We start from the raw sequence: 12,687 nt of genomic DNA on the forward strand, positions 1-12,687 counted from the left end.
ATTGTTTTGAACTTTTGACATAAATGTATTTAACAGAAGAAACATAGAAAAAGCACTTTTCTTAACCAAAAGAGTTGCACGCATTAATTTGTAACGAAAATATGTGATTCAGTTTTGGTTAAAAACATATTGAGCAGATCTTCCAAGTTTTCTTGTAACACTGGGTTTTTATTGACCGCTTAATGATGATACCAAAGGATAATAAGATACAGTATTTAAAAATATTACTTTGATGGATATTTTTAGTTGTACCACCTACTCGTCTTCTAAGCATACAGAGCTTCGAAGCATTTGAGCAGTCCAAAAGCATTAACCCAACAGCAGTCTTCTGAAAATATTGGGAAGTCGTAGTTCTGGGTGGCCGCTTTGTAAAAAACGGTGTTTATAGGAAAGCTCAGAGTGAGAGATAGTCTCTGAGTTTATCCATAATTGCATTAATTCCATCAGCTGGAACTATCATAACAGTCCGCCAAGGTTTCATTGGCACATCGTCAAAGGACCATCTGCCGCCCAAACAGGTGTCACTTTCCTCTTGCACAGAGTAGCTGAACTTCAGAAGGGCTTTCTAAAGAGCAGAAATAAATGCATTAGGATTAAAACTTTGAATTACCATGGAGATAATACATCAGCTAAACAAAGGAAAATGAATGAGCCTATTATGCACGTGCTTATTCAGAAGCCATTTTCTTCCCTCTCAAAAGGTCCACCAAAAAAACCTACAGGAGAATCCGCTATTGAACGTTTTAAACTATTTATTTTTCACAGCATTTGCATAACTCATATTAAATTCTAAAATTATTGCTATCATTATGGTTTGGTATCAGAAAAAAAGACCTAGGAGGAAAATAAAATAAAATAATAATAATTAAAAAAAAAATCAATGCCCCCTTTATATGCTTACTGTGCCTCATTTTAGATGATTTTAAGACAGCACCTCATTCCATATTATCACAGTAAGAAATGCCGACCCTTGGACACTACTGTGCCAACTAGCAGGGATCCTTGAGCAATAACAGGAATGTCAGGCTCTTAATAGACCTTCAACCCTGGAATGAGAGCTGCGTATTTTGATCATTAGCAGATGAGCCAAAACCCAGAGAAAAGGAGCAGTGAGAGAGCGCAGGTAGAATAGAGCCTGCGCTAAAGATGACGGCTTGGTGTGGGCAACACGTGGAAGGCCTGCAGCAATGAATGGGCTCTGCTCTTCTCATGGCCTACTCTAAAGACTGCTCAGAGTCCTAAAAAATAACGTATCTGTAAGAATACACGGTACAGCAATCCCCTCTTTCGCACTGCCAGTAGGAATTAAGTATTAAGGGGATGGGCACTAACATGACTCCTGAGCAGAATTTCAGAAAGCTCCTGGAAAGTCTCTAGATGGCTGGAGCCGCTGAAAGACGTATTTATAAAGGATGCTTCTTCACATGGGTAGGTGTCCATAACGTGTATTATTTCTTTTCAGTGATACACACCGTACACAGACAGAACAGTCTCTTTTTATTAGCCTTCCTAGACAAAATGCCTGATGGGTAAGAAAGGCTTACCTAACAAATGTTTCCAGTTCTCACACAAGTCAGATTAAGAAGTATGAACTGAACTTCCTAAGTAGAAAAACTTACCTAACCTCTTCCCTTTGCAGGGAAAGTTAAGATCCAGCCTCCTTTTAGGTTTGCTATTTATTAACAGAATCTCAAGGTTGTAAATTTAATTTCGGAAGAACCATCACATTAACTGAGTGGCTTTGTGCGAGAACAAACAATTTGAGCAACGGAGGCCCTAAACCTTTAATCAATTCCAAGTCTGGTTACAACAGAGCTTTTCTTCTGCTCCCCAGATAATGTGATAAGGAACAGAATAAAGCACAGGGAACTGACAAGTGCAAAAAGGCTTCTCTTTGTTTTATATGGCTCCAAGTGTCTGCCTCACCGCATTTAATACTATTTTATGGCAATCTAATTAACACTATGTGTGATCAGGGAGGATACACACTCCAAAACTCATTTAACACATATATATTATTAAGTACAGAGGCCCACTTAATATAATATCCTCCATAATGTTTAAGGTGAATTTGTTAAAAACGCTAGAAAGACTGTTAAAAAGAAAAGCATGTTCAGCTTGAGTCTACCCATTTGAGTTGAAAATTATTGCAATCTAGGTAAAAGCACACAATTAGTCTGTAAAATGCCACTCAAAATAACAAAACAGAGATAAACACAAAATAGGCCTTCTAGAACGTAACACCCACGGACACATGGGCATCACAGGCTTCTCCCCTTCGGCTTTTCAATAACGTGTTTACACCGAGTTCTAGTGCAGTTCGTAAAGCTGCTGTGGCAGGAACACAAAAAGAAAATCTCAGACTTGTTACTGCAGAGGCTACAACAGTATCCCCTATAGCCAGTAATGAATTCACCCACTTACATTTTTCTTCTTCCTGAGAAATAAAATTACAGCCGTAACAGAGCCTCTAACAGAACGTCATGAATGATTACACACAGGAACCTTTGCCATTAACCACATGATGCATGTGCAAGTACTTTATCCTGTAGGCACTGCCAGAAATGAAAAATAATGGTCTCTTGACAAAGCAATAATATTGTAGAATAGTATTTTTAAAGCTTTGAAAAAACAACAACAAAAAAAAAAAAACAATGAAAAATTCTTTGCATGTCAAAATACATTTTTAATTTAATTTCCTGCATCTTCCCCTCATCTGATTTGGCTTGGGACCAGCAGAATTGTGTAGACAGGTTGCCTTAGGAAATAGGAAGTACTATTTTCCTCTCATTATTTTAGCACTTTTTGTTAATATACTTGTCCTGAGTAGAATAGAGACAGAAAAGGGAAGTGATAGCTACTTTCCTGGATCTTCAAAAGATTTTTATTCTGAGCATTTTTTGAAAGTAACAGGTAGCCAAAAGGAAATGGATAAATCATCTCACCTAATACCAAGGACGACACAAAGGCAGAGCTTTGCACCTGTTAAGTTTCTTGGGAAGAGATCTCAGAAAAAGGCATTTAACTGCATTACCAACTCAAAATAAAGCCTCAACAGCTGGTTTTTTTCTGACACAGGACTAACTATGTAGGGGGAAGGAAAAGAGATCTGAGTATTTAAGTATTGACATTCATTGCAGATGCTGATCGAGACACTAACAACAGAGATTCCTCTGCGGTTTTTTGAATCTTTATTCCTGTAAGTGCTTAAAGCTGTGACACGTGATTAAGTCAGAGCACCCTTGCAAGTTCCTACCTGTTGTTTGAGCTGCCAGTCTCGAACACTTGTGATGTAAATCACGTTAGCTCGAATCTCACGGACAGGCATTCAGGCTAACCTGCACTTCCTGCAATTCACACACCCACAGTCTTCTCTGTTCAGCTGACACAGCAATTTAACAAGTCTTTCACGTTTCTTATTATTCAGATTGAAGACAACCGCACTGTTCCTCAAACAAAAGAAATCTCAAACTTTTGTAACTCAGAAGGCCTAGGACATGCTGCTAAATTCAACATCCAGATTTGTTACCATTTGTTCATCCTAAAAACGTGGACATTCCACGCACAGTATTTCAACAAGTCTGACAATTATTACATTCAATTCAATCTCTTCAGCATTGCTGTATGAGTGAAGAGATGAAGTTTGTTAATTCTTCGAGGCCAAGACACTGGCCTCAATATAAAGCATCACCTGATCTTTCTGCTAAAGCCTCTGATTCTTTCAGGTACTCTTTGCATTTTTCCATTATCCTCACAGCACTGGAAACCCCATCAGGTAGTAACGCTGCCACAGGCAGCCTACGCCACTCGACCTCGTAGTCAGGTTGATTGTGACCTGATACAAATAACATATTAGTAAGTTTATGCCAATACAGAAGATTAATTTAATAATTTGGACTTATGGATGGCACATATCTCCACGACACTCTAAATACAAGAGGTGTTGTCTTCAATACACAAAAATAAGTTGTTTGCTCATCTCTCAACACTACTCTGAGAAAAGCCAGATTTCATTTAAAAGATATGTGACCATATCTTTTTAAAAGATCCCTTGAATTTAAGGTGAAACACCTTTTTTGCTGATACGTAAAAAAAAAAAAATATTTTAAATTAAAAGAATCCCATATGTTACCTCATAAAAGAATTCTTCCTCTGCATTTGCAAACATTAATTCCTCCTTTTGCTGATTTCTCCCTTCCATCTTCTTAGAGTTGCTCTTTGTGGCTTCTGTAAAAGTCTTGCTGATAAGAAGATAGTAGTGGCACCTTCCACAAGGTTTGTTTGTTCTCTGTGCCTCAGTCAACTCTTTCCTAAAGACAAATGTTTATACATAAAATTTAAAAATTTGTTTACTCACACAATTTAAACCCTCAACAAGCGTATAAGTAAACCTTAAAACGTGCTACTATAGCAAGCATATTCATATTGCAGCCTATTCTTTTACAAGTGTCTCAGAAAATAAATGTTGCATATGCATTCCTAGTACTTAAACATACTATATGAACTTTAAAACACTGAAAATATGGATGCCTTTCCACACCTCACAGTACAACCCTTTTTTCCCAGAATCTTGTTCATGGTAGAGAGTCTGTGAAATGATTCTAAGCGCAACTCTCCTGAAAATTCATCACACTATCACTTTCATGAGGAACTGTAACTGAAGAGGCAGAAAATATTCTTGCCCACCCTTGCATTAAACATGGTGTCACTGCAATACTCCAAAATCTTCAAGACAAAGAGGCTGAGATCTGAATTTGACTTGTCACAAGCGCTGGACTAGTGGTAAACCTCAAAGCTAAGCCTTCAAGCACCTCATTTCTTTCTCCAAAAACATTCCTGACCAACCCCACTGACATGTTTTCTTTCATATCGAAGTGGTAACTCCTTACAGGTCCATTTTATTCTTTAAATGAGCCATGATAGCAGTCAACTTAAACTGACTTCTAATCTCACCTCATAAGACAGAAAAGAAGGAAAAACCAAAGAAACAATCAAACAACCAAAAAAGGCAACAAAAAAAAAATCTTTGATTACTGGAGTTCCTTATCCAACATATTTTCCTGTTCTCAATATGGCACTAAACCAATACAACACTGTATCCCCGTGGATTCATTTACTGTCACCCAGCCTATGATATAAATCCATGAACTGGTAGAGATCGACCAGCACTCAACCTGCTTCACTCATTTACGTGAAAGCAGTCACAGCACTGCGTATGGTTTTCATAGGCCAGAACTCATCCACCCGGTAAACCTGTCCTTTAATCCAAATCTTCTACTCCAGAGCCAGACATTAACACATGAGCAGGAACACCCAAGTTGCTCCAAGTGCTATGAAAAGTTTTTTTTTTTTAATTTTCCTACACCAATATGAAAATAATCTGCAATGCAAAGATAAACTACAATACACACGCAGCTCTTTCTGCAGTAGAACAGCCCATATTTTTGAATGATTTCCTCATTAAAGAGTCTGAAAAGCCTAAAGATACAAAAAATATTAAAATTTTAACTAACTTATATGAGATGGAGATACTTATTTTTCTGTTCATGTCTTACCTACATCTATAGTATCATCTGTCTTAATTATAAAAGATTTCTGAAAAAATACGAAGAAAAAGTACTATTCAACATCATGTGAAAAAAATCAAACAAACAAACTTACTGAAGCTGCTGATGCATGGGCAGAGCAATCTGTGGTGGTACGTTAATGAATCTTTCACTTAGTATAAGACCCACAGGCTTAGTATTGTCATCTAGGAGCTTATTCAGTTGTTCAACTACATGATGTTCACAGCTCTTCCCACACCGACTTAGAATCAGCTCTTTGATTTGTTCAGCACACTGTGTACCCTAGAATCAAAAAGTGCATTTTATTTACATTATAGAACAATTATTTACACAAGAAAACCTTAAATGTGAACTTCAGGGGAACAGTCTACAGGCCTACTGGCAATTTCCTTAAGCAGTCCCTAAAAAGCACTGAAACAATTTCTCTGAAATTATTTACCAACCCTGACACTGAGGGCAAACAAAGGTTCTTAACTGACAGGAACACAGCCGGGAGCTGCAACCCCAGTGCCCTCAGCAGCAAAACTCAAAAGCTGTGAAAGATGAAAGTGAAGAAATACAAGAGGCCAACAGTTCAGTTCATAGAATCTCAGGATGGTTTGGGTTGGAAGGGACCTTAAAGACCATCCAGTTCCAACCCCCTGCCATGGGCAGGGACACCTCCCACCAGACCAGGTTGCTCCCAGCCCCATCCAGCCTGGCCTTGAGCACTGCCAGGGAGGGGCAGCCACAGCTTCTCTGGGAAACCTGTGCCAGTGTCTCACCACCCTCACAGGGAAGGGTTTCTTCCCAATATCTAACCTAAATCTCCCCTCTTTCAGTTTGAAACCATTACCCCTCGTGCTATCCCTACCCTCCCTGACCAAGAGTCCCTCCCCACCTCTCCTGCAGCCCCCTTTCAGCACTGGAAGGCTGCTAGAAGGTTTCCCCGGAGCCTTCTCTTCTCCAGGCTGAACACCTCCAACTCTCCCAGCCTGTCCTCACAGGGGAGCTGCTCCAGCCCCTGAGCATCTTCGTGGTCTCCTCTGGACCCCCTCAAGCAGGTCCATGCCCTTCTTGTGCTGGGGGCCCCAGAGCTGGAGGCAGCATTGCAGGGGAGTCTCACCAGGGCGGAGCAGAAGGGCAGAATCCCCTCCCTCGACCTGCTGGCCACGCTGCTCTGGATGCAGCCCAGGATGCCATTGGCTTTGTGGGCTGCAAGCACACATTGCTGGGTCATATTCAGTTACCCTGGAACCACTTACTAGACCTAGTTTTAACTCCTATTCCACTCTCTGCTTTGTTTCTGACCTTCAGCAAGTTACGCAGGACTAGATCCAGAAGAAAGGTAAGCAATGTGCAACTGTTAAGAGCACTGTCCTCCACGGTGGGATTCAAAGCCCTAATCTGGTTGTCCAGGCTTGTAACACAAGGCAGAAAAGCAGGACACAGTCTCATTTATTACTGTCTAGACGTTACTGAGGAACACCAACCTTCCTTTCCGTTAAGTTTAAGCAGCTTATAAAACCAAAGACTTCATCATCATCTTCATCATCGTCGCTGCTGTCTTCTTGGACTTCTGCTTGCTGTTTAATGAAAGAAAAGGCAACAACTCACACTGACATTCTATTTCCACTCTCTGCAGCAAGAAATGTTTTTCCTTCCAGAAGATGCTGGGCAGATAAGAACCATCTAGGTAATCTGTACAAACACACAACCTACAAATTCTGGTTACAGTTATGAAAGTGCTGCATGATCGAATGTCTCTGTGTACTCAGAGTCAGCTATAGAGTGAGCCAAGTCATGTGTCTTCTACAGCAGGATATTTTGAAAGGCACTAAAATTTGATAGCTCACATACAATAAGCAGCATTTCATTACAAGGGATGGCAATATCTTAAGCAAAACCAATTTTCTTCAGTTTCTAACACAGAGAAATAAACCTGCCAAGTCTTAAAAACCACAGAGCAACAGAGCTTTGACAGAGAGTGAAACAAGAAGCTCAGCAAAACTCTGCCACGGAAAACTTGGGGAAAGAACTGGGGGTGATGCAGTTGTAATATAAGGATCGTATTAAATTGGGCCGAAAACCCGTTGGCACAGGACAAAAAGGGAATGTATAGCAGTGATACCACGCAACACAGTACAACAGCACAACGGTGCCGTGGGGGCAGCTTGTTTGGGTTTGAAAGCAGTGTGGCTGTGACATCTTGAGCACGTCGTAGTACTGAACAGCTTTCTGAGCCAGGAGTAACTCAGGAGCCTCTGCACTGCTCTGCTGCCCCAGCAGAGCTTGTTGAGGACTCACGTCAGGATCCTTTCCTACGCCCAAAGAACTCTGCACAAAAGGAAATGCCAGGCAGGATATTTTTGGTCTGTATCTGTGTTCATCCTGAGAATCTAGGGAAACCACAAGGTCCTACTTCTTATGGGGATGGTAACAAACACCTCCACAGCACTTTCAGCATTATTACTCTACTACACCAAAATTCAGAGAGAAAAGCAAAAAGCCTTCCATATGTAAAAAGAAACCAATCAAAACAATAAATCAAATTCCTTGTTTGGTTGAAAGTAGGCACGAAAAATTTCAGCTCCCATGGAAGAATTTTCCTCAAAGCAAGGAAGTGTACAAATGACAATACAGGATGCCCTTCTGAAAGCCTTTTTATGTCATTTCAACATAAAAAGCATTGGACTTCACTACAAACATAAATTCTGTCTTACCTTGATAATACTTCCAATATGATTCTGTTGTATTAATATATCAGTTAATTCAGCAGTGTTAACAGGAGCTTTTAGAAACAACTGGAAAATAAGAAATAAGATTAAGAAGTTTTAGGCCAGGTATCATGGGCCACTTAGTAGAAAAAGGCAGTAATTTCTCTAAGTTGTTATGCAACACTGTTCCATTTTTAATTTGCACTTAGTGAGTTTAACCTCCTTCAACGTAACACTGTGAAGACCAAACATCAGCTTCCTGAAGCGCTTGCTCCTTGACCCTCCACAAGCTGGCGTTTTGCACACCTGGTATCCTTCTGAGGTTGGTATGAGGTGAACACTTGCTGACCACGGGTTTACAACACAGACAGCCAAAAGAAGACTGGAAGCCGCCAAGTTGAACAGACACATTGTTGTCTGGTTTTTAAGGGCTGTCATTTACCAAAAAAAAAACCCTCCAAGAAGCTGATCAACATTGAACAGTTTTCTGGGCAGCAGCTAACACAAGGAAGATGGAAAGATTACACACACTGTGGAAGAACAGCCCTGCAGTTCATTAAGTTCTTGAAACCATGGTTTAGGAGACACACGTTCACTGTGGCTGTAAGTATTTAATCTTCACAAGCTGAAGTACAGTAAAACTATGAATCAACACAGAGAACATGAACTGATGACTGTGCATAACTCTTCAGATATTATTTATCAATGGACACATCAAGCAAGCTAACAAGAAGTCACAGTACCTGTTGCAGTAATTTCTTTATCCCGTTATAGTCATTGTCTGATATGGAATGTGCTTCAAATTCAATATTCACTTCCTATGAACAAGTAAAACAGAGAATATCAAAGGTACTTGGCAAGAAGCTATATCAAAACAAAGCTAAACTATAAGAAATGTAAAGACAAGTAATGGTCACCATCAGAAATGGAACTTATCCCCATCTTCCAGTAACCTCAACAATTGTTACAGTCATCGTTTCTGCTGCAGAGAGCACCTGCAAAAGTCACTTTTTAAAACTAACTTACAAACTGTGTTGTGAACAAACCTTTAACGCTTTGTTCCTGCCATCCGGTTCACACAATCATGTTTACTGCAGCCACACAGACTCTTACTGTAGAGAGGCTTGATCCAGGCAGTTAAACTCTCAGAACTGCAGGACTGGAGTGTAATGCCTTGGCTAAAAGTGAAGATCGCTGCAGACAATTAACCAACGACATCCAAACCCTACTTCTGCTAGTTCCTCAAATCCTAGTGGTGTCATTAACCCCACTCTGGAAGTCTGTTCAGCAGACACACAACAAGACGTCACCACAGCAAAGCAGAACGTGAACTCCCACCTCTCCTTCCAGAACAACCTACCGGAGTTTTTCACTGGTCTCCTGTATCAACAGCACTGCCCGCCCAGCTTGCCTTGCCTACCCAGTCTTCTGTGAACCATGTTCAAGATCATCTGAATGTACTTTGCCTTTTCACTGTCAGTTTGGACTCCACTTTCTGAACGATCCAAACAACGAAGCCTTACTTTTGTCACCAATTAAGACTCATAACTCTTTCCAAAACCCTACTGAGGTCACGGTCTTTATTGTCCGCTGGGAGAACAGCGCTAAAGGCCTGTTCACAATGTAGAAAATAGGTACACAACCACTCGGCGGGGGGGGACAGAAATCAGGAGACACGCTCAGATATTCTTCTACAGTCTAGAAAGCAAGGAAGCTCTATAGAGATAACGAGAGCAATTATTTACTTGAGAAGCTACCTATATAAGAAAACAGATTGTATCTCTGGTGTATACAGCATCCACTCCCGGCACCCAGGAACTTCCTGACTGCTTTAAAATTCAAGGATCTCACTGAATGATTAAGCCAGTAAATTCTGAACAAAACACCATTTACAGTGGTTCTGAATACTGTGAAAATCACAGCCATAAAATTGATATAAACCATGGGAGCACTAGATGTTCTAACACTGGTCTTGCTTCATGGCTTTTTCACTATCCAAAGTAACAGCCTGGTATGACAGTTTACAAACCCTCCATCTTTCATCTATTAAAAAAAACCCAGCAAGTAAAGACTCATCATATATTTTGGTGTGTCCTGTCTTGCTGCTGTGTGCTTATTCTCTGCCCTCTGCGCTGCATCCAAAACAAAGCAAGCGCCTGCAAAGCAAGCTGTTATATGCAACAATACTCTGCTACGCACAACAGAGGAGCGAGCAAAGCTCTTTCTCAGCAACCAGGCTCTAACTGGCGATCGTATTGTTGTTCTCAGACTGACAGAACAACCACATGCCCCTTTCAATGGAGTATCTGCATAAAGGAAGAGATTTTCGTTTTTCTACCTGAGGTGGTTAAGAGGCAAAGGGAAAGGCTAATATAGTAAAAATAAAAACGCTGAGAATTACAGAGAAACTTTACAAATGTCTGAGCCTGTATAACCATAAACATTCGTTATATTTCTTTAATATTAGCAATGCACGCCTGGTTGTCTTATAGAATTGAAGGAAACTCAATATATCTTTATATCAAGGCTTCCAAACTGAAATAGATACAATAGCGATATTTCATCCTCAAAAGGTGGACTACTGAATTAAAACAAGCGTTATACTGCAAAACTATACAGTGCAGAAACAATGGCAAATAAAGCACTGTAGTGAACAGCAGTGTAGGGCACACAGAAAGCATCCTCCAAACCCCTCTCACTGAAGACTCAAGAAACTTCAACCACAAACACTGCAACAAAAACCACCGTCCTACCAACACAATGCAGGAATGATGAGCACTTTAAAAATAACCAAAAAAAGAGGATTATTGCCATTAGCTTTAATTTCATAGTGCCTAGACACTAGTGCAACATTCTGTACCAGTTTACAAACACCTAACAGTATGCAAAGTACTAGCAGTGCTAATCAAGAACTTCATAAACACAGAGTGCAAACTGAGTCAGCATCTATTTAACGAGGCACATATTTCTAGCAATTGGTAAATGTTAGTATGACTGTTAATGCAATTAAACCTTCACTTTTTATCACGACATAGTTTTTCAAAAATGTAGGGTTTGGGTTTTTTATTTGCTAACATATGCTAACGAAGGCCTCATCTAAGAAAAAGGAAGATAATTAACTCAAAGCGAAATCCTAGCAAAGACAAATGAATTAGCAAAATATTTAATTTGAAAGGTACCAAGTTAAAACCCATAGGCACTTCTATTCCTTGACTCTTTGAGGCCTTGTGAAAATCATAGAATCACAGATTGGTTTGGGTTGGAAGGGACCTCAAAGACCATCTAGTTCCAACCCCCTGCCCTGGGCAGGGACACCTCCCACCAGACCAGGTTGCTCCCAGCCCCATCCAGCCTGGCCTTGAGCACTGCCAGGGAGGGGGCAGCCACAGCTTCTCTGGGAAACCTGTGCCAGTGCCTCACCGCCCTCACAGGGAAGAATTTCTTCCTAATATCTAGTCTAAATCTACCTTCTTTCAGTTTGAAACCATTAGCTCTCCTCCTATCACCACACGACGAACTGCTCTATCAATCGAAGATTTTACTAATAGTTCAAAGTCAGTGCATATCTCTTCCTTCCCAAGAAAGGCAGCCTCCTCCCTCAGCGTTGTGTTTCACAACTAAATAACGCATCCTCACATATGTCCAAGTGCAGCTACATAAAGAGAGAGAGAGCTCAGAGAAGAAGCTAAAATTCAACTTCTGTGAGGTCTGGTGTTTTTTCTTCTTCCCAGCCCCTCCCTTCCTTATACAAAAAGGAAATTTAAGAGCAAATCTTCTGTGTTGAAAGCACTATTTTCAAAAGGCTGCATCCAGTCGTGTGTGTCCCCCCCCCCCCAGTAACGCACAGACAGTAACGATTCCAACGTTAAAAAAAAAAAAAAAAAAAAAAAAAAAAAAAAAAAAAAAAAAAAACCAAGACCCTCAACAACTCGAACAGACTTTACGTCACCGATTACCGACATACACTAACGTGTGACCTACACTTTGACACAGGAACCCACGGCCCCACGCCGGGCCCCGACCCACGGGTGCCTCGCAAGGGGCTCGACACCCCCTCCCCAACAGCTTCCAGTCGCGGCTCCGTGAGCCCGGCTGCTTCTTAATATCGTTTTACAGGTTCTTTTAGTTACAGCGACTCAACAGAGGAGGGAAAGGCTCCGGAGGAGGGCAGGGGATGGCCGTGAGAGGGAGGGGGGACACCGAGGGCCGCTGCAGGGAGAGCGGGCGGGCGCAGGCCCTGCGCGCCGTGTGAAGGCCGGGAGGGGCCCCACTCCCCCCGCTCACCTCATCGATCCTCTCCTCCTCCGAGTCCGACTCGCTCGACTCCGGCTCCGACCCCGACTCCGACTCCGAGCCGCTCTCCCCGGCGGGGAGCTGGGGCTGAGGCTGGGCCCGCCGTTTGGCCGGCGTGGCCATACTGCCGC

General features: G+C 41.4%; 1 protein-coding gene across 1 annotated transcript; it reads right to left on the reverse strand.

Moving 5' to 3' along the window:
• Positions 1-153: 153 nt before the first annotated feature.
• Positions 154-12,679, reverse strand: BCCIP (BRCA2 and CDKN1A interacting protein). Its single transcript, XM_086466673.1, has 7 exons — positions 12,548-12,679; positions 9,007-9,081; positions 8,270-8,350; positions 7,040-7,132; positions 5,662-5,849; positions 4,133-4,310; positions 154-565 (listed from the first exon to the last, which is right to left on the reverse strand). The coding sequence occupies exons 1-7, from the start codon at positions 12,677-12,679 to the stop codon at positions 395-397; spliced, it is 918 nt and encodes a 305-aa protein (XP_086322799.1). The 3' UTR covers positions 154-394.
• Positions 12,680-12,687: the final 8 nt, after the last annotated feature.

The sequence above is a fragment of the Leptosomus discolor genome, chromosome 6 (genome assembly GCF_034619465.1).
Source record: "Leptosomus discolor isolate bLepDis1 chromosome 6, bLepDis1.hap2, whole genome shotgun sequence".
In the NCBI taxonomy this organism is placed as follows: domain Eukaryota; kingdom Metazoa; phylum Chordata; class Aves; order Leptosomiformes; family Leptosomidae; genus Leptosomus; species Leptosomus discolor.